The sequence below is a fragment of the Eublepharis macularius genome, chromosome 13 (genome assembly GCF_028583425.1).
Source record: "Eublepharis macularius isolate TG4126 chromosome 13, MPM_Emac_v1.0, whole genome shotgun sequence".
NCBI classification, from domain to species: Eukaryota; Metazoa; Chordata; class Lepidosauria; order Squamata; family Eublepharidae; genus Eublepharis; species Eublepharis macularius.
The window spans coordinates 59,347,202-59,371,570 of NC_072802.1; the positions used below are offsets into that span (position 1 = coordinate 59,347,202).

Genomic DNA, 24,369 nt, shown 5'->3' on the forward strand with positions numbered 1-24,369 from the left:
ATTTGTGCTTATCTGCAGCTGATGCAGAACCAGCCATATACTTTATCTGAGTTGGCCAGCAGATAATTTTTTTCCCCTAATCAGACCATTGCAGTCATTCCTCCAGCAAACTTGGGACGAGCTCTTGAATTATCAGGGGCAGCAGAGGAAGAATGCAGATGCATCTCTACCAAGAAAAAATGTTGCCTACAAGGCACATTTCCGTACTGCCCTTCAAGAAGAGTACATGGCATGCTGCATTTGAAGGGGTTCCTGTGGCCTCACCTGGTTTTAAGGCTCACCTTACAATCTGGATGGGTAGTGTGGTGTAGCAGTTAGAGACAGGGATTTTTTTTCGGCAGGAACACAGTGGAACGGAGTTCCGGAACCTCATGAAAATGGTCACATGGCTGGTGGCCCCGCCCCCTGATCTCCAGACAGAGGGGAGTTGAGATTGCCCTCCGCGCCACCAAGCAGTGCAGAGGGCAATCTAAACTCCCCTCTGTCTGGAGATCAGGGGGCGGGGCCACCAGCCATGTGACCATTTTCTCCGAGGGCAACCCACTGAGTTCCACCACCTCTTTTCCCCCCAAAAAAGCCCTGGTTAGAGAAGAAGCCTAGAACTAGCCTGGCCTGGGCTCACTGGACGATCTTGGCCCACTCTCCTGAAGCTTAATCTATGTCACAAAGCTGCAGTGAGGACAAAATGGGGCAGATGAGAACTTGGGAGGAAGGGCAAGGTAAAACGGTGATAAGATCTGGACTGGCGAGGTTTTGCAATTCTCATTCCTGCAATGGTTATTAGTTCCATAGGTAGGGCAAAGTTTCCTCCTGCTGCCGGTGACCCTTGGAGCATTGTGCCATGAGACCAATAAGAAAAATCAATAACATAAATTCGAGCTGTGTAGAAGCTACATCATTGTGCTGCATACGTTCCAGATGTTAGCCTCGTCGCCGTTGTCAGGAACCTAGGAAAAAGGACTGAAAATCAACCAAGGAAGTGGTTAGCAGGCAGGAGAAAGCATGTGAGGAGGTAAAGGGACCTGAATTTATTTTATTGAGAACCAGGGGTGTTTTTTTTTTTTAAGGGAGTCGTGTTTCGAGTTCTTTGTGGGAAACTTTGGGTTAACCTTGAAAGCCAAGGACCTGTTGATACAATTTTTTTCCAGGGGGCAGAACCTGAACATGTTGGAGAGTCTATTGCACTTGAGCTTTGGTGAAAGGAAGTGGAATAATTGGTGCAAAATAACTAAAAAGTCACCTTGCTACCCAAGTTCTTCGTATTGTCAGGAAAGAGGGTCCTGGCTGTGTCCTGTTTTTATAAGTAGCAGCAAAAATCTGTACTGCTAAATTGTGGCAAACTATATACATAACTGCCGTGCAGACCTACAGCGCAGTCCTAAGTGGAGTTATATCCTTCTGAGTCTGTTGCGATCAGCGGGCTTAGATGAGGGTAACTCTGCTTAGGATAGGACTGTAAATCATGGAATCTAGCAGTGGTGGAGAAAATCTATATTAGATTGGGAGGGGCTAGAATTCAAACCATTTTCCAGACATATGGCATCCCTTTCTGAATTTTTTGGAACGCGTAAGGACACCTAGATGGGTTTTGCTAATGGGGCAGACGTGGACAGCCCAGGTGAACCTGATCTTGTCAGATCTCAGAAGCTAAGCAGAATTGGCCTAGGTTAGTAATTGGATGGGAGGCCTCCAACGAAGACCAGGGTTGCAGAGGCAGGCAATGGCAAACCACCTCTGTTCATCTCTTGCCATGAAAACCCCACCAGGGGTTGCCATGAGTCAACTCTGTCTTGAAGGCACTCTCCACCACCAATAGTCAGAGAACTTTTCGAACAATATATTAACCAGAGATTTTAAAGAATGGATGTATGTTAACTTCATTGTAGGGCTTATGGAAGCTTATCCGGTTACAGCAGTCCTTACAAAGGGGGAGAAATATAGATAATGTACAGGAAAAACCAATGCAAGTCTTGCTTAATTGGGATAGTTTGGGCAGGTTGCAAAGTTCAGAATGTGGAGGAGCTGCTAAGAGATTTGGTTATTGGCATCTTTGGATGGTTTCTAAAATAAGTAGACCACGATCAGGCAACCTGTTTGGCCTAAGTGCCCTGCTACAAACTTGTGAAGATGTTAGTGAGCTGGCAAACTAAAGGAAGGGGGAGAAGGTTGGTTGTTGTGGATTTTCCGGACTGTACAATACATCGAAGGGGGAGAAGTCCAGACCTGTGGCGAGCAAGCCTATCCCACGCACCGCTGCTGGCACCTTGGGCCTGACTGATGGCTTTGCAGGTCCCGAAAGTGACGACAGGCATAAGCGATGCTGTTTGTATTCTCCTATTGCCTCTGGCTCCACCTAGGCCTCAGAGGCTTGGGTGGAGAATCAGCCCTGGGTGCCAGACGAAATATTACTGTTTGGCACATGCGCCAGCAGATGCCCGCTCCTGTATTAGACTGTGTCATGTGCCATTCTTTCAAAAATGTTACCTTCTTTTAAGATTTTTAACTCTGGTTATACTTTCTGCTATAATTTGTTGTTCTGTGGGTATCCAGAAACTGAATAGAAATAAGAGTTGCGTTACAGAGAGGTGCTGCAAGCGCAACTGGCCCCACTGAATGCACAATTATGGGGAAAATTGCATGGTGGATTCCCTCCCCCTCATTGCTAACATGTAGTTTGACTCTCTCAGCTGATCTATCAGGCCCAGGGGCAGTGCCAGGGTTTCTGGCGCCCACAGCTGCCCCTACATGTGCGTGTGCCCCCCCGGACTGCATGATGATGTCACTGCGTGTGTTGTCATCACGCAGCAAGCTGGCCCCATTGGCTGGCAGGTGGCTGGGATGGGGCGCGGAGGTTGGAGAGGTTCCGCACGCCACCCCAGACACCTGCCACGCCTAGCCCACGGCTGCTGTGCCCGGGCAGGGGCGTGTGATGGCGGCGGCATGGGGCTGGCTGGCTGCAGCAGCTGCGGGCCAGGCTCACCAGCTCCGTGGAATGCACCCCCACCCCCGGCACCCCTTCCGGTGCCCCCTTCAGCACCTCAGCACTCGAGGCACTCCATTTCACTGTGTTCCAGCTGAAAAAAAGCCCTGGAAATGACCACTCTCTGCTCCAAGCCCTGGGTAGCTGCTGCCACTTAGAGTAGACTGTACTGAGTTGGATGGGCCAGTGGCCTGACTCCATGCTTTGTTCCAGCTCTGTATCAGATTTCTACTTGTTTTCAGATTTCTGCAGTCCAAACCCATTGCATTGTTTGTGGGATGCCCCATTCTATTGACTGCATTGACTTAACTCTGTATTAACTGCCTTGAGTCTCGGTGAGAAAGGTGGACTATAAATAATGTAAATAAATAAAAATAAATATAAGGCAGCTTCATTTATTCTGATTGGGACCTTGTGCATGTAAAACAGGTGCCCTGTGCTCCTACCTCCCCTCCTAGCAAGCATAAGCAACTACATTATACCTATTCAACCAACGAACCCCAGTATTGCTATACTTATTGCAAGAGCTTCTCTGATCTGTGGGCAGGAGTCCTTCCAGCGCTTGATTCCTGAGAACTTTTAACTGGAGATGCGAAGGACCAAACGTGGGACCTTCTGCGTGCAAAGCATCCATTCAACAGATCACATTTTCTTCCCGATACAATTTCTTTTGGTTTTAGAGGCGTTGGTCCTGTGATGATTTTACCTAATTCCTGGGTGCTGTCAGCATCCTGCACGGTAACCAAGTAACGAGAAGCGCCTTGTAATACAGGCACCAAGGAGCGCCTTTTGAGGTCACTGGAAGGCAGAGCACCTTTAAGAAAAGACTGCAGCAACTAGGAGCAGTGGGTGGAAGAGGAAAAGGAGGGGGGGGCAAGGCTGCTCCTTTGAGTGGCATCCGAACCTGTTAGCTCTCCCAGTGATGTGATCAAATGTGACCGAGGACACGGCATCTGTAAAAGCCACCTCCTTGAATCCCAGGAAAAGGTCGGAGCAAGCTGCTCCGTCTTCTGCTCAGCAAGGTATACGTGGCTATTTTCCTGTTTTCTTTCATTTCATTTTTAAAAGGAATGCTCTAAATGAAGAGAGCAGGAGGATGGGGTGAGGGGGGGGAGGCTATTTTTTTTGTTTCACTCTGCTTTGCTTCTTGTCACTAAGCAAATCTCTAGAGAAGGGAAGGCTTTTTTTAATGCATCTGTTGTTTAACTGACGACCGTTTAAAGGGGGGAAACCAGATAAGCTGATTTTTTTTTTGTTGAAAAATGTTATGGGCTAAAGGCATACAGAAGGTTTTATTTTCAAGAAATCACAGAAGGTCCAAGTCAGTTGCTTGCCTGCCGATACTTTAACGGTGTCAGCTGTTCAGTTGTTGTAACTCTTGGATTGCATTCTTAATAAAGATCCCAATTATAAATAATTTCTCTCTCTCTCTCTGAAAAGAAAAGGAAAAAAGCCCAACCGATTCCCTTCCCAGCTGCTGCTAGAACCAGGGGTGGACGTCTGTTATCCTTGCGGGGACTTTATTCCTGAAGGTCCCGGTTCAGCTGAAACTGTTTCTCATGTATGAACAATGAAGAAAAAAATACCTTTCAATTCATAAAGCTGACACCGCTTTCAAGCTAATTTCCTTTTTAAAGATGTCTTTGTCTTGAGGTTTCCGTTTTTCTACTTGCTTATTAGGAGACCGCATTTTCTATTTCAAATTCTTCTGTCTTCCCAAACAAAGATTGCGTCATCTAAACCATAAGCTGTAGATAATCTTGTTCTTGCCGTGTGACGTGTGCATAATCAGTCCATTTTTGTTTTCTCTGTGTTCCTTGGGCATCCCCTTTTGCTCAATTTTAAGACACTTAAGGCAGCGCTGGTAGCTGCCTCTGTCCGTACTCTTGGTTTTGAGGGAATGTCAGAACACCACTGGGACGTCCTACACAGCTTACCGGATCGGCCCAGCAGCAGTTGCCCCTTTAACAGCTCAAAGGTGTAGCACAAGATTGTAAAGCAAGAGTTTTCCAAAAAGATTTGTCTAGTTATTTGTCTAGTTATTTCACGTGATTTCCATACTGCACAGTGAATGACTCAACATTTCAGTTACTCTGATTTTTGTCCTCTCTTTCGGTGGAATTGCAAGATTGGTGGGTTCTGTTACTTGGATATCATTTCCCCCCGCAACCGTACTAGAATAAGGTGTTCCGGAGCGCTAAGAACCAGCATGTCTGGACTTCTCTTTTTGTCCCATCCCCTGTTTAGTGAACCCAAATTTTGAAAATGCTAATATGAGGAGAAGCAAGCGATTCCAATTCAGACTTGAGAATTGCTTGTTGACATGCCAATAAATGGTGTGTGTGTGTGTGAGAATTGCTTGAGAGTGGCTTTGGTTTTGCTCTGGAGTTCAGGGAAAAGGTGTTAAGGAGTTACAGTGCACGTAACATCTTCCAGTTGACTTGAAACCCTTCATAGCCTATTTGCTTGAAGCCTTTGAAGTGCAGCCATGAGGTCTGGAATAATTCATTCTATTTTAAATACATCTTGGTTCTTCCTATAAACCTCTATTTATGGGGCTAAAGCACAGCAAGAGTTACGATTATTGTCTGGCCACTTCCTTTCACTCTTCTTGAAAAGGACTCTAATTTATTTTCCTCAGCAGTTTAGCAGACTCTTAAAAGCTAAAAATGCTACCAGAAAGTTGATTCTGGCATATACTCTTTACTGTTGTCATTGTAATGAAATTAAAATTATAAGGTTGAATGTCTTGGGTTAAGGAAACAATTTACAGTGCAATCTTAAGAAGAGTGACACCCTTTTAAGCCCACTGAAGTCAGTGGGTATAGAATTGTGTAACTCTGTTTAGGATTGCACTGTTAATTTCTCATTTTTTATGATGAAATACTTGTGAAAAAGTATCAGTCTTAAAGAAGAGGAAATCTAGCATTAGTTGGCAGTCAGAGCAAAACAGCCTTCCTTGATGCAGAAGGGGAAAAATCCTACATTCTGGTCTCTTAAAATCTCCTTCTCTTGTTTCAGGTAAAGGGAAATGCATCCCAGGTGCTCTTAGTAATTGCTGTAGCAACCTCTTAATGGTGGAACATCTTTGTTTGTCTTTAATAGACAAAACATCTGCTGGTCTTTATAGATAAAACTAAAATATCTAGTGGGTTGCAAAAGGAAAGGAAAGGATTATAATCCTCTGATCATAGGTAGTAGGCATCTTGATTTTTAATAGTAAATAGTCCAGTAGCACCTTTAAGACTAACCAACTTTATGGTAGTATAAGCTTTTGAGAACCACAGCTCTCTTCATCAGATGCCTCATCAGCTTTCAAGAACCACAGCTCTCTTCATCAGATACATCTGATGAGGCATCTGATGAAGATACCTGTGGTTCTCAAAAGCCGACGAGGCATCTGACGAAGAGAGTTGTGGTTCTCGAAAGCTGACGATGCATCTGATGAAGAGAACTGTGGTTTTCGGAAGCGTATGCTACTATAAAGTTGGTTAGTCTTAAAGGTGCTATTGGACTCTTTACTATTTTGTGACTACAGACTAACATGGCTAACTCCTCTTGATTTTTAATGAAGCTCCAGGTTCGTCTAATGTAATTAAACTTTAAAAACAATACATAAATGGAAGTTACTTAGATGGGCTTGGCATTGACTCTTTTTATACCTATCATTCTGTGAATGTTTTTCTGACAATCATCTCTTCGGAAGCTTACACTGCAATCCTAAACAGAGTTATGCTCTTCTAAACTTGTTGATTTCAATGGATTTAGAAGGATGTAACTCCATAGGATTGCACTGTAAGTTTGTAAAAATGGTGAAGACTGTCACAAGTCATTTCAGTGCTGGGCTTGAATGGGGAGAGCTGGTTTGAATCCCCTTCGGAACTTTTAAAAACTTGCCGGGTAACATTGGGTAAATCCGCAACATTCAGTTTCCATTCTTCCATCTATATAATTGGAATATCTCACACTAAAAGTGTCCCAGGCTGTATATAATGCACAACTGCTACTAATAACCTGTGAAAGCAGGTTGTGCAAACTCCTTTGCAGAATGCAAGGAGAATCACTTATTTTGCATGGTGCCTTTTGCTGACCGGTAAACACAGGAAAATGGTTCTTGCTCTTCATCTTTTGAAATCAACTGTAATTAAAGCTGAGCTTATTGCATAGAGAGCCTGTAGTGCGATAACAGAATGGAGAACAGGTCTGATCTTTGCTTACATTTTGAGACTGTTTTTAGCACTGCTTTTGAGCAGGGTGTGTGTGTGTGTGTGTTTTAATTTGCACATGTTGCTTTTACAATGGCCTATGGCTATAGGAACTTTATTGACAGAACAAATTAATTTTGCAGCGCCTCTTTGAGAAATAAACCCACTGTGTAATTGCTAAACCTTATTACTCTCTGCTGTGGAGGACTCTGGTTATTGAACATCTCTGCAATGAGATCACAAACATTGTCCCTGGGCAGTATTCTGTTGTAGCCTTTTTCTGTTGGCATCCAAACTATTAGGCTGATGGAGGACTCCATTAGTGGGAAAACTTGACTGGGGTACATCATCTGCACACTCCATAGGTTAGGGACTAATCGACTCCCAATGGGGTTATAAACCCTCGGATATCTAAATGCCATAGCACTGGCTGAGAACGTCCTTAGGGACGGGGCATTGAAATGATCTCTGAACCGCCAACTGGCAGATGTTATATGAAAAATTGTATCTTCGTTGAATTTAACACTGTTACCTTCCAGTCTGAGCGATAATTTATCAGTGGGATAAAGAGGAAAAATCACAAAGGGCCACCCAACGTCGTTGGGGTGCCTGATGCAGGAAAATTAAATGGCACCTCATCCCCCCACCAGCGTTAAGACAGGGTACAGTCTGCCGTGCCTCCACCAACCCATGCTGAACTGAAGGGGAAGTGTAGAGGAGCGTTCCGGCAAAGCTCATGTGCATTTCAGTTAGAATTTGGCTGGAGCCCAGTTTGATGGATTGTTTCTATTGGTGAGACCTGTTGTTTACCTGTTCTGCTGCTCTTAAGGACACCCCAACAGCCTTTCCATCATAAATGTGTTGGAAGGCTTACCTGTTTCTAAGGTTTCCACAGGTATTGATATCATCAAGAACGTCAAGAACAAGGTGTTCATATTATCAAAAGAGACAGTGTGCTTAGTGGTTACTGTTGGACTAGGATTTGTGAGACCCAGGTTCAAATCCCCCTGCTCTGCCTCGCAGAGTTGCGAGGTCTCCTGCTCAGCTGGGCAGTGGGAGGAGAGTGGGGAAGAACGAGAGGCAATCAACAGCGTCCTGGCACAATGATGTCACCTCTATGTCTCTGGTGAGTTGACACTCTAGAACTTGGTCAAAACTCTATGGTTAAGCCATACCGTTTGGCCAAATGCTATAGTGTCGCTGGTGATGCAGTTGCGTCGCTTCCAGTTGCACCTGAAGTGCACCTAAAATGATGTTGGCAGCATCATTACATTGCCAGCAAGGGCCCCCAGACACAGGTTAATCTCCTCCCACAGGCTGCCATCCTTGTACTGGCAACACTGCTGCCACGGAAGCTTGCTGGGTGCCCTTGGGCCAGACACACAATCTCAGCTTAAGCTACCTCACAGGGGTGCTGCTAGGATAAAATGGAGGAGAATGATGTAATCCACTTTGGGTCCCCACTATGGGTCTTTATTAAGACTCCGTATTCTGATTGCTATTGGTGCTGCACATTTGGAGTAATAGAGTCCATAGATCATCTCGTTTGCTTCTGTGCCCAATGGACTGCCACTCAGAGACCCCTGGATTGGACCTGTCCTGAGTAAATAGCAGCTGCCTCTTGAATGTCGCACGATTTCATTTCTGCTGGCAGCTATTAACCCAGAAATAATGCACTCTCTTGCCAAATTCTTAGCAGTTCTGGTTTCTTTAAGCAGGTGATTTTAATCAGGTAACGTTTTATTTTAATGTTTGTTGCATTGTCGTTTATATTGGCAGCTGTATTGTTTTGCTCAAGACCTTGGGTTGGAGGAGCGTAATAATAAAGGAAAGGTCTTGTTGATAGGGCTTGAAGGCTCATGAATGGGTCATACTCTGCTCCTTCCTCCAGGAGGTGCGCATATGGGCACGTGGGGTAGAAAGGGAGATTCTGGCAGGCACTCTCTGTTGGAATCGGAAGACACTCGGGCCCAACGAGACCTTGTGTCCTTTTGGCGGGCCTGCAAGACAGAGATGTTCCGCCAGGCATATGGTTGAGGCCAGCACTCAGATCCACTGAATTAGCCTCCCTGCTGGTCTCCTACCAGTGTGTGTGTGGGGGGGGGGCAATATGACCATCTGCCCCCCATGTACGAGTAGTGACCAACTCACGTTTCCGCCCCCTCTCTTCTCCTTATATGGGTTGCAGGAAAGGGTGAAAGGAATCTCGTCCCGGAACACCGGGGATTTATGTTGTGGAGCAATGATTTACGCCACTGAACTTGGATCTTGTGATTTTACTGTTTTATTTTTTGTATTTATTTGTATGCTGTAATCCGCCCTGAGCCCGCTTGTGGGGAGGGCGGACTATAAATTTAATAAAGAATAACAATAACAACAATAGAGCAAGATTATTATTATTATTACCTACCTAATAATCAGGGCTTTTTTTCTGGGAAAAGAGGTGGTGGAACTCAGAGGGTTGCCCTCGGAGAAAATGATCACATGGCTGGTGGCCCCGCCCCCTGATCTCCAGACAGAGGGGAGTTGAGATTGCCCTCTGCACCGCTTGGCGGTGCGGGGGGCAATCTCAACTCCCCTCTGTCTGGAGATCTGGGGGCGGGGCCACCAGCCATGAGACCATTTTCAAGAGGTTCTGGAACTCCGATCCACCGCATTCCATCTGAAAAAAAGCCCTGCTAATAATAATAATAATTTTGCTCTAAGCCCTCCAAATCTTGATGTTGGTCCAGCTCCAGCCAAAACAACCAACCCCTTGAAGACTCACATGTTTATTCTGACCTCTAAGTGGGCTACAGCTCACAAGTGAACGAACGTAGATGTGCATGTGTCTGTGTGAGTCTAGAGGGGGCAGATGGACTGTGAACAGTTGGACCCAACAACCACGAAATGCAGGAAGTCCAGCCTGGGACCTTTCTAGGCGGAGAGCACAGTGACCGTTCACACGTTAACACATGCGTGTGATTCCTGCCATGCTAACGTTCATTGCTGTGAGGCCTTTGCTGTATGTTTCCATCATGATGGCAGAGAAATAATCCCTGTTTCCGCCTCTTGTAGAGCTAGAGTTGCAACAACAGGCCGTCATTCCACCCACCTCCCTCCCTGGAGCACTCCTGGGATACGGTAGGAGAGTATCTGCTTACTTGAGTTTTCCTTGGTGGTACCAGCTGCCACAGTGCTTCAACAAAAAAACAACAACAGTTTAATCTAGCAGTGCAGAACAGCAAGAGTAATACATGGGGGGAAGCGTTGCTTAAGAGATGGCTTGCTCATGCTGTAGGGTCAGCTGAAAACGGCAACAAAAATAAAACATTAGTACATGGCAGAGGGTTATTTTGTGTGCAGAATCCAGAGCTGGGTGGAAGGACGCAAGCGGCCATCAAGTCAGTTCCACAGCAGCACAAAAGTCCACTTGTCCAGACAAGAAGTGGGCATATTGATTTCAACCACGTATGGGGCTGTCTTGTACCAAGTCAGACCACTTGTCCGTCTATAGCAGTATTGACTGGCAGTCGTTCTCTAGGGTTTCAGGAAGGGTGAGCTGTTTCCAGCACCTGGAGCCTCTTACAGTGCAATCCTAAGAACTGTTTCCTGGGACTAAGTCCTATTCAGTAGACAACAGTAGGATGCTGAGTAACCTGCTTAGGATTGCTCTCTTAATTGGAGGTGCCTGGGATTGAGCCTAGGACCTTATGCATGCAAAACCAATGCTCTACCACTGAGCCCTTCTGAGTGCTACAGGAAAGGTGATGGTTGAGCAGGGTGAGCCAAGCGGTATGTTTTCAGGGAAGAGGTGCAAAACTCCGCTGGGAGTAGTGCTTCTCTGAGAATGATAGAGGGCCATGAAATTGCAAGAGAGTTAGTAGTCTGTCTATTGGTGGGATTTCCCCTCTCCCCATCCCTTGCATATTCATAGTTGAAAACCTGGCCATCCCATTGAAGATACTTTTAGCAGGTTTCTCTGCCAATAACAACTAATATATAGTGGGAGAGGGTGTTACTGTCTCTTGCTTGCACCCACAATACTGCCACCCCACCCACCCCCGTCATTCCCATATTATCTCAACTTGGCTTTAGTCTGTGCTGGTCTTTGCCAGGTTGTATTGATTGCTGAGCGGGGTCACTGTTGTCGGCTGCACATACTAGATGCAGGGGGGTTTCTTGTTGGGAAGGAAATCTCTGTCCCCCTGGAGCTCTTTCCCAGATTCTGGTTGTGTGGTGTTAAGCCCAACTGCACAGGAATGATAATAATAATAACCGATTTATATACCGCCCTTCAGGACAACTTAATGCCCACTCAGAACGGTTTACAAAGTATGTCATTATTATCCCCACAACAAAACACCCTGTGAGGTGGGTGGGGCTGAGAGAGCTCTGAGAGAGCTGTGACTGACCCAAGGTCACCCAGCCGGCTTCAAGTGGAGGAGTGGGGAATCAAACCTGGCTCTCTAGATTAGAATACTGCGCTCTTAACCACTACACCAAACTGTCTCTCTTTCTTTCTTTCTCTCTCTCTCTCTCTCTCTCTCTGGAAGTCACTCAGTCACCTGGTGAAGACCTTTATACCATACCCACCCACCCACATTTCTTAGGTGAAAACAGAGAGGTACTTGTAGAACAGGTATGCTGTTTGTCTGCTTCTAGTGGGCACCCCCACCCACCCTTGCGCCCAAGCCAGTGGAGAGTGGGAATGGCATTGCACGGTGCATCAATGTCATGTCCAGGTGAAAACATGGATGTGATGTCAGTGAATCAGCTGATGTTCTAGAAAGTCCCAGAGTGTCTCTCCCTGCCTGCAAAATTCCCAGGGGTGCCAGACGGCAGCCTAGAATCCCTACTCTATTACCCAAGAGCCCTGTTCACATGTTGCAGTGAATGAATGTGCATTCTGCATGTAAAGGCACACATCTGTTTGTAAGAAACAGCCAATGTACATTCACTTGACAAATAAAATTGAAGACCAGTGCCTGAATAAATACAGAGTTTCAATCACGTGTTCAGCTGTACATGTGTTACATGTAACATGAGGATTACACAGCATGCATATAAAGAAGAATCAAGTGTACACTATGGATTGTACCTGCATTCAGTATAACTTGTGAACAGAGGTAGTGTGATACGTTATTGAAATAGATACTTTTATTCTTCAGTAGTCTGTCCTGCTCAGTTTTAAAAGCTAAGAGAACCATTTGAAAGAATAATTATAGACTAGGATCCTAATTGCCCTGTAGTCAGTTACCAACGGTGCGAAATAAACCTCTCCCACATGATAAATCGCCAGTTGTGTCATATATGGAACTTTTCATGTTCATACATGTGCATAAGGGACAAGATGCAAGCACCCACCTGCTCAGAGGTGCACCTTCTCTAGGGGAGGGGATTAAATCCTGAACAAACAACTCTGCCAGCATTATTAATTTTTTTTTAAAAAAATAAGGCATCCCAAAGTTCTGAAAAATATACTGGCGAGGCGATTAGCCAGGCTGCCCCTGGTAAATGAAGATAGCAATGTGTGCATGTTACGTCTGGTCAGTCCCACTGCGTTTCTCACAAGCCAGATGATGAAAGACAGAGGCATTGTGTCCCTCCTTGAGGGAAACCTTTTCAAGATGATAGATGAAAGTTGCAAGGCAGAAGAATAAGTCATAAACTTTGCTGACTGTTTGGGGCAGGAGGGGGGCAGGAAGGGACCCACTGCAAGCATTCCAAACACACAGCTCTCGCCACACCGCTAAGATAAGTAGATGGGTGAACAAACATCGACTGTACTGTGAGTGGAGTACATCTCCATGGCAACTGTAATCATTTTCTGAATTCAGAATGCCTTCTGCATAATGATATGAAGTCTAAAGCAGGGAGCTGTGTCACACAAAAGAGTAGGCTTGTGGGGAGAGGGGAATCTGGCCTCAGGTTCTGTCTCAGGATATCTTTTCCAATATGATTCCCTTGCCCAAGCTTTAAAATGTGCCAATGGGACTCTGTGTACGGCAGTATCTTTTGTGGAGGCCAATTAATATAAAACAGAAGTACTTACATACTGGAGGTATTAAAAAAACACTGAAAAAGAGGGTGTAAAAGGATTTAGTGTACATCACGACGGTTCATAAACATCAACACTCATGTAATAACAACAACAACAACATAATAACATTCAATTTATATACTTAATGCCCACTCAGAGTGGTTTACAAAGTATGTCATTATTATCCCCACAACAAAACACCCTGTGAGGTGGGTGGGGCTGAGAGAGCTCCAGAGAGCTGTGACTAGCCCAAGGTCACCCAGCTGGTTTCAAGTGGAGGAGTGGGGAATCAAACCTGGCTCTCCAGATTAGAGTCCCGCGCTCTTAACCACTACACCAAACTGTAACTACAAGAATGGATAATGTCAAAATACTAATATATAAACAAATACAACAATCTATGCAGCCAATCATATAATGATAAAAATGGCAATAACACTGTGATACTATACAGCAATAAAGATGCCGATGACACAGTGGCGATGGATAGTTAGCTGGAATCTGTTTCGAAACTGATCTTCAGGAAAACTCCCAAGCCGTTTGGAAGTTACCTACTTTCCCATTAACTGCCGTAATAACCTAAGTTAGCCAAATAAGCAAATGAATAAGTGACTGAGGTCATTTGTTTCATTAAGTTACAGGTGCTGCTTCTGTAGGGGTGGGGGTTAACTCCCCAATATATATATTGCTCCCCAATATATATATATTGTGTGTGTGTGTGTGTGTGTGTGTGTGTGTGTGTGTGTGTGTGTGTGTGTGTGTGTGTGTGTGTGTGTGTGTGTGTAAGATCTGTCTTGCCTGTTCAATGGTTTGCCATGGCCTGCCTCTGCATAGCAACCCTAGATTTCTCTGGTAGTCTCCAGTTCCACTACTAATCAGATCCAGCTCTGCTTAGCTTCTGAGATCGGATGAGATGGAGCTATACCATGACTCTTCCCCAGGGCATTTATAGGAGGCAGGGCTCATTTCGAAGGTGAACTCACAGGAACGCAGTTCCGGCAGTTCCCCAAAGAGGTCCCATGTCAGGTGGCCCTGCCCACCTGACTCTCTGCCATTTTGGGCCCGTTTCGGCCTGGATTGGGACCAAAATGGCCTGGATCAGGCCTCTGACGGGAGGTGGATCACTCTCTCGCTCATCAGCGGCCCAATCCTGACCATTTTGGGCCCGCTTTCAGCCATTTTCAGCCCCTTTTTGCCATTTTGGGCCCAATTTCGGCCCTGAATGGCCAGGATTGAGTCCAAAACAGCCAAGATAGGTGATGTCAGGGGGTGCGGCATATGCAAATCAGTTATACTAATGACACACTTCCAGTGATGGCAAGAGGCGTGGCATATGCTAATGAGTTATGCTAATGAGTTCCTCCAGCTCTTTTTCTACAAAATGACCCCTGATAGGAGGGGTATAAATGAAATAAATACATAAAATTGTGGATCGACATATTTATTTCTCTCTTAATGCAACTCTGTAGTATAGAATTAGATGCTATGAACGATCTGGCGGGTTCAAGGTGCTTGCCCGCTGCAAACTCCTGTTGCAAAGAAGCAAACACTGCAAGTCATGTTTACACTCGAGGAAGTTCCACTGAGTTCAGTGGGAGTTGATCCTCAGAAAGCATGCCTGGGATAGTGATCCAGGTTCCCTAGAAACAAGAGGCCCAGCCTCCTCCGATGTCTGAGTTGTCCAGCACAAAACTACAATGCGCTGTATTGTTATGTCCTTTGGATTTCGTAAGCCTGGGTTTCTTTTGTGTGGGAGCAGAAATTTAGCTCAGATTTTTGTAGCTGGAGTGGGAAACAGAGGAAGGAGATCTGATTTTTCAATAAGGTATTAAGGGAACGCTGTTGGCTTATGAGAGGTGCTGGATTTATTTGAATTGAAGCAGGGAGTGCAGAGACTATGATCAAGGGAGTGGTAGCAGAAACAAAGAGAAGAGTTTCTTGGCAAACCCCTGCCTGAGCAGCTCTGCTAGGATCTCTTCTAAGTATCCTCCAGCCTCTCTGGGCACCGGGCAAGGTGAATGTGGAAGAGGGTGATTTTTTTTTTTGGATAAGCAGACCATTTGGTAATTGGGAGTTTCCAGGGGTCAGTTCATAGAAAAAGAGCTGGAGGAACTCATTAGCATAACACATTAGCATATGCCACACCCCTTGCCAGCACCAGAATTGTGTCATTAGCATAACTGATTTGCATATGCCACACCTCCTGACATCACCTATCATGGCTGTTTTAGACCCAATCCTGGGCATTCAGGGCTGAAATTGGGCCCAAAATGGCAAAAAGGGGCTGAAAAGGGCCCCAAAGTGGTCAGGACCGGGCTGCTGCTGAGGAGAGTGATCCACCACCCGCCAGAGGCTGGATCTGGGCCATTTTGGCTCCAATCCAGGCCAAAACGGGCCCAAAATGGCTGAGAGTCAGGTGGGCGGGGCCACCTGTCATGCGACCTCTTTGGGGAACTGCCGGGACTGGATTCCTGTGTGTTTCCACTCCAAATGAGCCCTGGGAGTTTCCCTGCTTACTTGACAATTTTTGTTCCTTTGTGGTAGTATTTGTTCATCAGGCTACACAAGCAATAATGGGGTGGGTGGGCAGGGGAGGTTTTATGTTTTCCCCATACTTCTTCCACCAACGTTTCTGTCTTATGATGACCTAATATTTTCAGAAAGTCTGTGGAAAGGCAAACATTTAGGATTTGTATCCAGTTTCCTCTTCCTGTATGACTGTAGATAGTTGTATGGATAGCAAATACTGTGGGTGATTGATAAAACCACAAAAGTAGCTACAAAATAAACTTCTGGAACCCATCACATATTACAGTAGAAGTGGTATACAGTAAGTCTGTAGAGATTAGACATGCTAGTGGTAGATACATCTATTCGTGAACGTATTGTTTAAAAATATTTTCTTTTATACTCAACAGCTTATCTTCAGTCACACTGTGAAGATCTTTGTGTTGTGGTGGCAGCTGCTGTCAAAGCAACTTTTTAAAAACTGCACAGCCACTCATATTTCCATTGGCCTCTCAGAAGCCCCACCTAGCCCTGCCCACTTTCTAAAATAACAGCAACAACATTTGATTTAAATACTGCCCTTCAGGATAACTTAATGCCCAATCAGAGTGGTTTACAAAGTGTGTTACTATTATCCCTGCAACAATCAACCTGTGCGGTGGGTGGGGCTGAGAGAGCTCCAGAGAGCCGTGACTAGCCCAAGGTCACCCAGCTGGCTTCAAGAGGAGGAGTGGGGAATCAAACCCAGTTCTCCAGATTAGAGTCCCACTGGTCTTTACCACTACGTAAGTTAGTGGGCACAGGAAAGGTGTCTGCATATGCCGTCGTGCCCATTGGCACCATGTTGGAGAACTTTGTTCTAGAACTTAATCTTCCTAGGCAGTGGGAAGCTACGGGGCAGACTAAAACCTGTGTGTAATTAACTCCACAAACATCTAACCAAAGTTTGAGAAATCTGAGGCTATTTCCAGGTTTTGCAGGGAGGCTGGACAAAGTGTTACCAGGGCCCCCTCCCTTCTTCTGCCCACCACTGGGCCCCCAGCTTATGCTCTCCTTCCCTTCCACCCTCCCGTATGCCTCCCACCTGCTTCCCATCTGCTCACGAGCCCTCCCACCACCTGCGCTCATAGCTGCCTGCAGTCTCACCTGCTGTTAGGAATGTACTAACTTTAATCTCTGAAACCAAAACCATTCATTCCCCCTTCTGGGGAAATAAATAAAGCTTTTGTTTTCATTACCTCTGGGTCTCCTTCTTGGTTCTTAGTAGCGGACAAGGTTATTCCATCCTAATTACCAAGGCAGGGGAGAGATGAAATGTACCTCGGCAGCAAGGTTGTAGAAGGTGGGAGTGTACATTTAAACAGGAATATTATTTACCTCATGGGTGGTTAACCTACAGAGAATTTTATCAAGTACTTTTAGGCCAGTGGCCTAAATAATTCTCTGGCTGCTCAGTTTTTTGACTTTACCCTTTGAGGGGGGTGGGTGAGGAGAGTTAGTCCTCACATTTTCCTAAAATGTTTTACATTTTCCATTTGGAAAAATGGAAAAGTACAATATTGCCTTCAGTGGATAACTGGATTGTGAAAATGATGGAGCTTGCAGAGATGGCTAAACTTACAGCTGTGATCAGAGATAAAATATTATCTACTTTTATGGTTAATTGGAAATCCTTTATTGACTTTCAGCACGAGACAAGAAAAAACAAACTAATGATTTGTGGATTTGATTTCTAAGAAGAAAAATTGGGGGAATATAAATAGAAGGGGGGCAGTACTGAAAACGTAAATTTTGGAGGTATCAAAACTACGTTTGTAAAGATATGATAGGTGTAGAGAAAAATGGAAAAGGAAATATGAATTATTTTTCTTTGGTTTTTTTCTTTAATATTTTTTCTCTTTTTCCTTTTTCTTTTTTTAATCTTCTTTCTCTTTTCTCTGCCCTTTTTATTGGGCTTTTAATCTTATCAATAAAATAAAAAGTTCTTCTAAATTTCCCCCTCCAAAATAAATAAAATGCCATCACAAATAACATACTGGGCTTTGTTATGTGCTGTATGTTCTCACAAAATAAAAAAAATAGTAAGAATCCAGTCGCACCTTTAAGACAAACCAGCTTTATTGAGGCATAAGCTTTTGAGAATTACAGCTCTCTTCATCAGATCCATGGAGGGTATGAAGAAACTAGCCAGAGGTATATAGGCGGTGAGGGGAGGGGGGAGAGAATAAGAATAAATGGACACAAATCTGACATCAAAAACAGTAATATCCCCAAACCAGTAGGAGAACACTTCAATCTACCAGGTCATTCCATCAAGGACTTAAAGGTCACCATAGTTCAACAGAAACATTTCAAAAGCAGAAGCCAAGGGGTAGCTGCTGAATTGGAATTCATATATAAATCTGACTCAATCAGAGTTGGATTGAATAGAGACTCTGGATGGTTATCTCATTATCAGAAGTAACTGCCTTTCAAGCATTCCATTTAGATTCAGTAATGGAGGGGAGGGGGTCACACCCATCCTGGATTGTGCTCTTTCATGACTTTTGCAACTGATTTGCATCTACAAGGCCCTCACTCCCTGCACCCTCTCCCCCCTCCCCTCACCACCCATATATCTCTGGCCAGTTTCTTCATACCCTCCATACATCTGACAAAGAGAGCTGTGGTTCTCAAAAGCTTATGCCTCAATAAAGGGCCTGTGCTGTCACTGGCGATGAATAACACGCATCATTTCCTTGCCACCGCCAAATGTACAGAGCAGTTTCCTTATTTATTTCAAGTATGCTAAAGGATGCATCCATATCTGCTAATATGAATACAACAGTAGACTAATAAACAGAGTCCAATGGTGTTGAAGACAATGAGTTTAGATGGTAGGGTTGCCAACTCCAGATTGGGAAGCTCCTGGAGATTTAAAGGTGGAGCCTGGGAAGGGGATGGGGTTTGAGGAGGGGACAGACTTCAGTATGATACAATGCTGTAGAGTCCACCTTCCAAAGCAGCCATTGTCTTCATCTCTGTATTCTGGAGATCAGTTATAATTCCAGGAGATCGCCAGGCCCCACCGGGAGGTTGGCAACCTTATTAGGAGTATGTTATGTGTTTAGGATTGTGCTGTAAAATCAGCATGCCTAGTCAGTTTTGCTGCTCCATGGACTTCAGTAGGATTTGGGAACAGGCTGCTCAACAAGCACATTATCTCCCCCACCCACCACATATAGCCTCATTTTTAGACAGGGCTAGCGCCTCACTAGCCGCAAAGGAGAAGCCACCCCCTTAAGATCAAGGCCTGGAACAACTTGTCCTCCCATTTTTTTTTTAAATCAGCTTTATATTATTTTTAAAAATGTGTACATCACCTCTCCAGAACCCTGGTTGAAGCAGTAATTGGTCCCTGATTTAAAAATTCTGGTGAAATTAAAAACTTGTATACAGTTTTATGTAATTTTGGATAGTTCTAATAAAAGGTTTGCAGGGCTTTTGTGGTTTGGATTTTACTTTGGACCAGCCCAGTTGCCTATAACCGTGGTGTACAGAAACAATTGCCACCTGGTTGCTGCTGCCACTTTCTGGTTCATTGAACAAGGTTTTTTGCCTCACCTGGGTAGCCCAGGCTAGCTAGATCTTGTCTGATCTTGGAAACTAAGCAGGATCATCCCTGGTTAGTTACTTGGAAGGGAGGCAATCTAGGGTCACTGTACAGATGCAGGCATTGGCAAGCCAACTCTGTTTGTCTTTTGCCTTATAAACCCTTTAGGATCACCATAATTCAGCTGTGACTTGACAGCAAAACAAAAAGGCTTCCATCCCCAGACACGATACAGAGTAGAGGCCTTTTTAACCCATTTGTTAATGTAACTGGAGCAGTAGGTGCTTCTGCAAGATTCCTGATAGCTGAAGCCTGGATCTGTTTCTTTCTGAAATTTCTGCCCCACCTTCTGTCTCATCGTGGAACTCATGGAGAAATGCGTGGGCTTCCTATCCAGACCTTTGCTTAGCTTGCCAGACCTTTGCTTAGCTTCAGCAAGATTGACGCTTCCGAGAAACAAAGAAGTTGAGGAAAATTTAAAAAGCGATCTAATATACAGGGTAATTAAAAGACCCCCTAAGGGCCAGCGGGTTTGAAGAAAATACACAAAACAGTCTAAACAAATTACATATAATTAATGTATATGCAAAAATAAAATTTTAAACGATCTAAAATGCTATAAACGTATAAAATAATAACTAAACACAGGGCTTTTTTTCTGGGAAAAGAGGTGGTGGAACCCAGTGGTGGAACTCAGGACTGCACAATGATATCACTTTGGGTCAGTTGGAACAAAGGGGGAGTTTCTTAAAGTTTAAATCGCCCTCAGCGAAAATGGTCATGGCCAGTGGCCCCGCCCCTTGATCTCCAGACAGAGGGGAGTTTAGATTGCCTTCCATGCCGCGGCACAGGGCAATCTAAATTCCTCTCTGTCTGGAGATCAGGGGACGGGGCCACTGGCCATGTGACCATTTTCAAGAGGTGCCAGAACTCCGTTCCACTGCGTTCCCACTGAAAAAAAGCCCTGACTAAACAGATAGAATGTAATTGCTCCACTGTTGGCTATGGTGCCAGGTTGCTCAGCTGTACAGCTAGTCACTCTTTTTCTTGCAGGGGAGAATGTACACAAAAGTGGTAATATTTTCCAATGTAGTCATTCAGATAAGGTCCCAGATGGTGAAATAACTCTGTTAATCACATTCTAATAGTTGCTGTGTTCTGTTTTCACGATTCTTTTTGTATCTATTGACTGTATAATAAACTTTATTCCACCCCATGAAACCTTAAAATACAAACTTCAAACAGAAGACCCAGATGTGTTTCGACAACAAAGCGTTCAACTTAATAATACAAACTAAAAACTTTCACTAAATTTGTATCCGCTATTAATGAACAGTGACAAGGCTCTTTCAGTGTACATCACACCTATTAAAACATCCATTGTGTACACTGGAATGGTAACTCTGGCAGGAATAAGTTTTGTACTTCACAAAGAATAGCTGCCATTGCCCTTCTTGTCTGACAGAATAACATTTACCAACAGCAGCAATTTTACTGAGGTTCTGAGAAGACAGAAGGAGGATCCCAACAGGGTCTCAGTTGGATTATGGCCGTGCTCTCTCAACCTAACTGGTAGGTGGTAACAGATAAACAGTGCAAAAAGGTGCCACTGATAGAGCGGCTCTGCCCTTGTGGGTCAGGGAATATAGAATCGATTGAACATATATTTGTAGGTTCTGAGTAAAGATCAGGGCTTTTTTTCAGCTGGAATGTGGTGGAATGGAGTTCCAGAACCTCTTGAAAATGGTCACATGGCTGGTGGCCCCACTCCCTGATCTCCAGACAGAGGGGAGTTGAGATTGCCCTCCGCGCCACTGAGATCAGGGGGTGGGGCCACCAGCCATGTGACCATTTTCTCCAAGGGCAACCCACTGAGTTCCACCACCTCTTTTCCCAGAAAAAAAGCCCTGGTAAAGATTATCCACATCTTATTAAAGAGGCTTCATGAGTTTGCAGACAAGAAAATAAGCCAAAAGTTACTTTTTGACCCTAATCCCCAGTTTATACTGAATGCCGCCAAACGTTTAGCTTTAGCCGACAAAATTCATAAAGACAAAGCCTAATGCAGTTGAGAGGTGGTGGATTTGAGAGAATGTATGTTTCCTTCACTTTGGCTGGAAGCATTCCAGAGAAAGTGAGGAATTTCAGTGTAAATACTGGAGATAGGTTTTGTTGTACTTTTAATAGTCTGGATTCTTGTGTATTTTTGTGTACTTACACTACTACTCTGGTTTTAATAGGGAGACTTGTGCTGGTTATATGCTGAATAAACGATTGCAGTCCACCTAACTGTTACAGCTCTGAGCGAAAAGCTGTTTTTAAGCAACTCCACCCCAACCCCCAGGCTCCTTTGTAGAGTGGAGACCTTTCATTGGGCTTTGAAATTGTCTGTCAACTGCTATGCCTAAATAATAATGAAGAAGTACGCAGAATAGTGAACTGCTGGTCCTAAAACAGGATCATTTCCATTTCAGATTGCTGCTTATGACACTGTCTACCTCAATAGGAAAATAAGAAGCCAGCTCCTTGTTTCTTGTGTCATCTTAACTCACAGCCTCCTTTTTGTTTCTCTCGTTCCAGATGATCGAAAACTATATTGTGACCATCCTTGTGTCCTTTGTCATTGGCTCCATTCTTGTTGTGGTGGCCCTGGTGAAGCTCGTCAAAACCAACATCCATGCGACTATGTTTTGGAATGAAATTGTCCTTGAGAAAATAACCAATTTTGTCATGGATCAGAGCAAAGAGCAGCGGATATTAAACACAGTATCATACAATGCGATCAAAGGAAATCCCGAGAGCGTGCTGGACTGCATAGATAAGTACTGCTCCAAGAGCGAGTGGGCCATGAACGTGGGGGATGAAAAAGGTAATCTGCAGCCGGTTGGAGCTCTTTACGGGAGTATTCCAGCCACACATTGCAATCCCAGTGCGATAGGCGGGGGGGGCCTCCACATTAAGGTGATTTTTCGTGGCTGTCTATTGCTGATGTAGATCTTAGATGATTTTTAATTTTTGTTGATTTTCAGCATAATTTTATTTTTTAAGCATCTGCATAAAACTTTCCCATTGATATTAGTAGAAAAGAGCAAGAGTCCAGTAGCACCTATAAGACTAACAAAATTTGAGGTAGGGTATGAGCTTTCATGAGTCACAGCTAGAGATGGGCACAAACAGCAATACGAACTAAAAAAAGCCACGAACAGCCTGATCAGCTGTTTGCAAATAAGCTGTTCATGAGGCCCCATTATAAATTAACAGGTGGTCGTTGTAAGCCTCATTCGTTGCTGTTCATCAAGCCAGACAGTCTGGCACCTGCAACCAATTCCCTTGGCAACATAGGCAGGGATTGTTTGAACTCTTTCTGAACTCCTGCTGTTGCCCTGGAAACCCCAATCTAAGCCCAATTTAGCTTGATAGGCAGGTCTTCCTTTAAAGTGTGGAGCTCCAAATTTGTTACAAGGGAGCAAAAAGCAGGAGGGAGGAGGGTTCCCAGCTCTGGTTTCACAGACAGTGGAGAGGGAGAGACAGCTGCTGTTGGCATTTTGATAGAGTGCATTGGAGCTTGAATTTTCTTTGTGTGTGGCGGGATAGGGATCTACCCCTTCCAGTTCCAGGGCTGCTGCCAGGCTCTGAGGCCAAGCTATTATTTATTATTGGTACATTTCCTGCTGCCTGCTCAGGTAGGGTTTCTGGGAGTGGTGTGGTAGGGATCTTGATGGCCGGAGGAGAGCCTGCTGGCCCCCACAAACAACAAACAACAAACATGTTCATGAACAGGTCATGTTCGTCAATGTTTGCTGTTCATTGTTCGTGGATGGCAACAAACAACGAACACCGTGTTCAGTTTTTTTACGTTCGTGCCCATGTCTAGTCACAGCTACCACAGATTTTGTTAGTCTTATAGGTTCTACTGGACTCTTGTCTACTGTGATAGACAGATTAACACGACTACCCATCTTGATCTATCATCATTAATATTAGTGGGACTGGAAACTTTGACTGAGTTGTAATCCAGGTGAACAAATCTTGCACATTCAATCAGTGCTTTGTAAAGAGAGATGCTTTTGGGTGATGCAAAGATGGGAACAGCCTTGCAGAGTAGCTGGGGGGTGGGGTATGGTATGAACGTCATAAAAGCAGCTTCTATTGTTTATGGCTGGAAAGCAGAAATAAATTGATTAAACAGCATGCCCTGGTGGACAGGCTTTGCATAATTTGGGCCTTTCATGAGAGACTTTCTCTGCCACTCCAAACCATGAGTCGTTATCAGGAATTAGACCTATTTATCTTGAGAAATTTCTGTAGATGGTTGCTTAAGGATGCAAAAGAAAGTTAAGTGTATGACTTCTTTTAACAAAAGATATGTGAGCTCCGCTGCCGCAATATAGGCTTGTAGGCCTTCTGGGGAATCTATTTGGTTACTGTATGAAACAGTATGGCGGACTAGAGGAAACATTGATCTGATCCAGTGTAGCTGTTTTTATGTTCTTATATAACTTTAATGTTTGCACTTTAGTTTACTGCTGCACACATTTTCGTGTGTTCTACTCTTCACTAGAGATGGGCACGAACCTAATTACAACCCAAAAACCCCCACGAAACATGCTGGTTTATGGTTCGCAAACTAGGGTTTGTGGAAGCTCTTTTCATGGAACTTCCACAAACTTTATACTGGTTCGTTGGGGCATATTACAGGGGCAGTTTAAATGGTTCATTAAAATCCACGAACCACAAATCTCATGGTTCTTTTTTTTTTTGGTTTGTGCCCATCTCTACTCTTCACTCCGTCTTCCAAATATCCATTGTGTGTGTGTGTGTGTGCGTGCACGTGTGAGCTGTCTTCCACTTGAATACTTTGTCCTATTTCTTTCTTCTTCCATTTTATGAATGCCTTCTCTCTATATAAGTGAGCAGCAACAGCTGTCTCCATCTAGAAGAGCTCAAGAAGGATTCCAGTTGGCTTTCCCTTATATTTTCTTGCAGCGGAAATTCTCTCTGTAACCCCTTCCATAGGAATAAAGCAAAACGGGGATATTCTCCCTGGTTTTGGTGTTGGATA

The 24,369-nt window shown here is 44.5% G+C and overlaps 1 protein-coding gene across 6 annotated transcripts in view; it reads left to right on the forward strand.

The window, feature by feature from the left end:
• Window positions 1-24,369, forward strand: part of COMT (catechol-O-methyltransferase) — a 45,590-nt gene that overhangs the window by 14,470 nt on the left and 6,751 nt on the right. For 3 of the 6 annotated variants that reach the window (XM_054995995.1, XM_054995991.1, XM_054995993.1), the window contains exon 2: window positions 21,888-22,176. In XM_054995995.1, the coding sequence (XP_054851970.1) occupies window positions 21,888-22,176 (289 nt within the window). Of the gene's footprint in view, window positions 1-883; window positions 1,013-3,984; window positions 4,003-20,790; window positions 20,880-21,887; window positions 22,177-24,369 lie in introns of those variants that run through there. The other 3 variants (XM_054995994.1, XM_054995990.1, XM_054995996.1) reach the window with 3 other exon arrangements.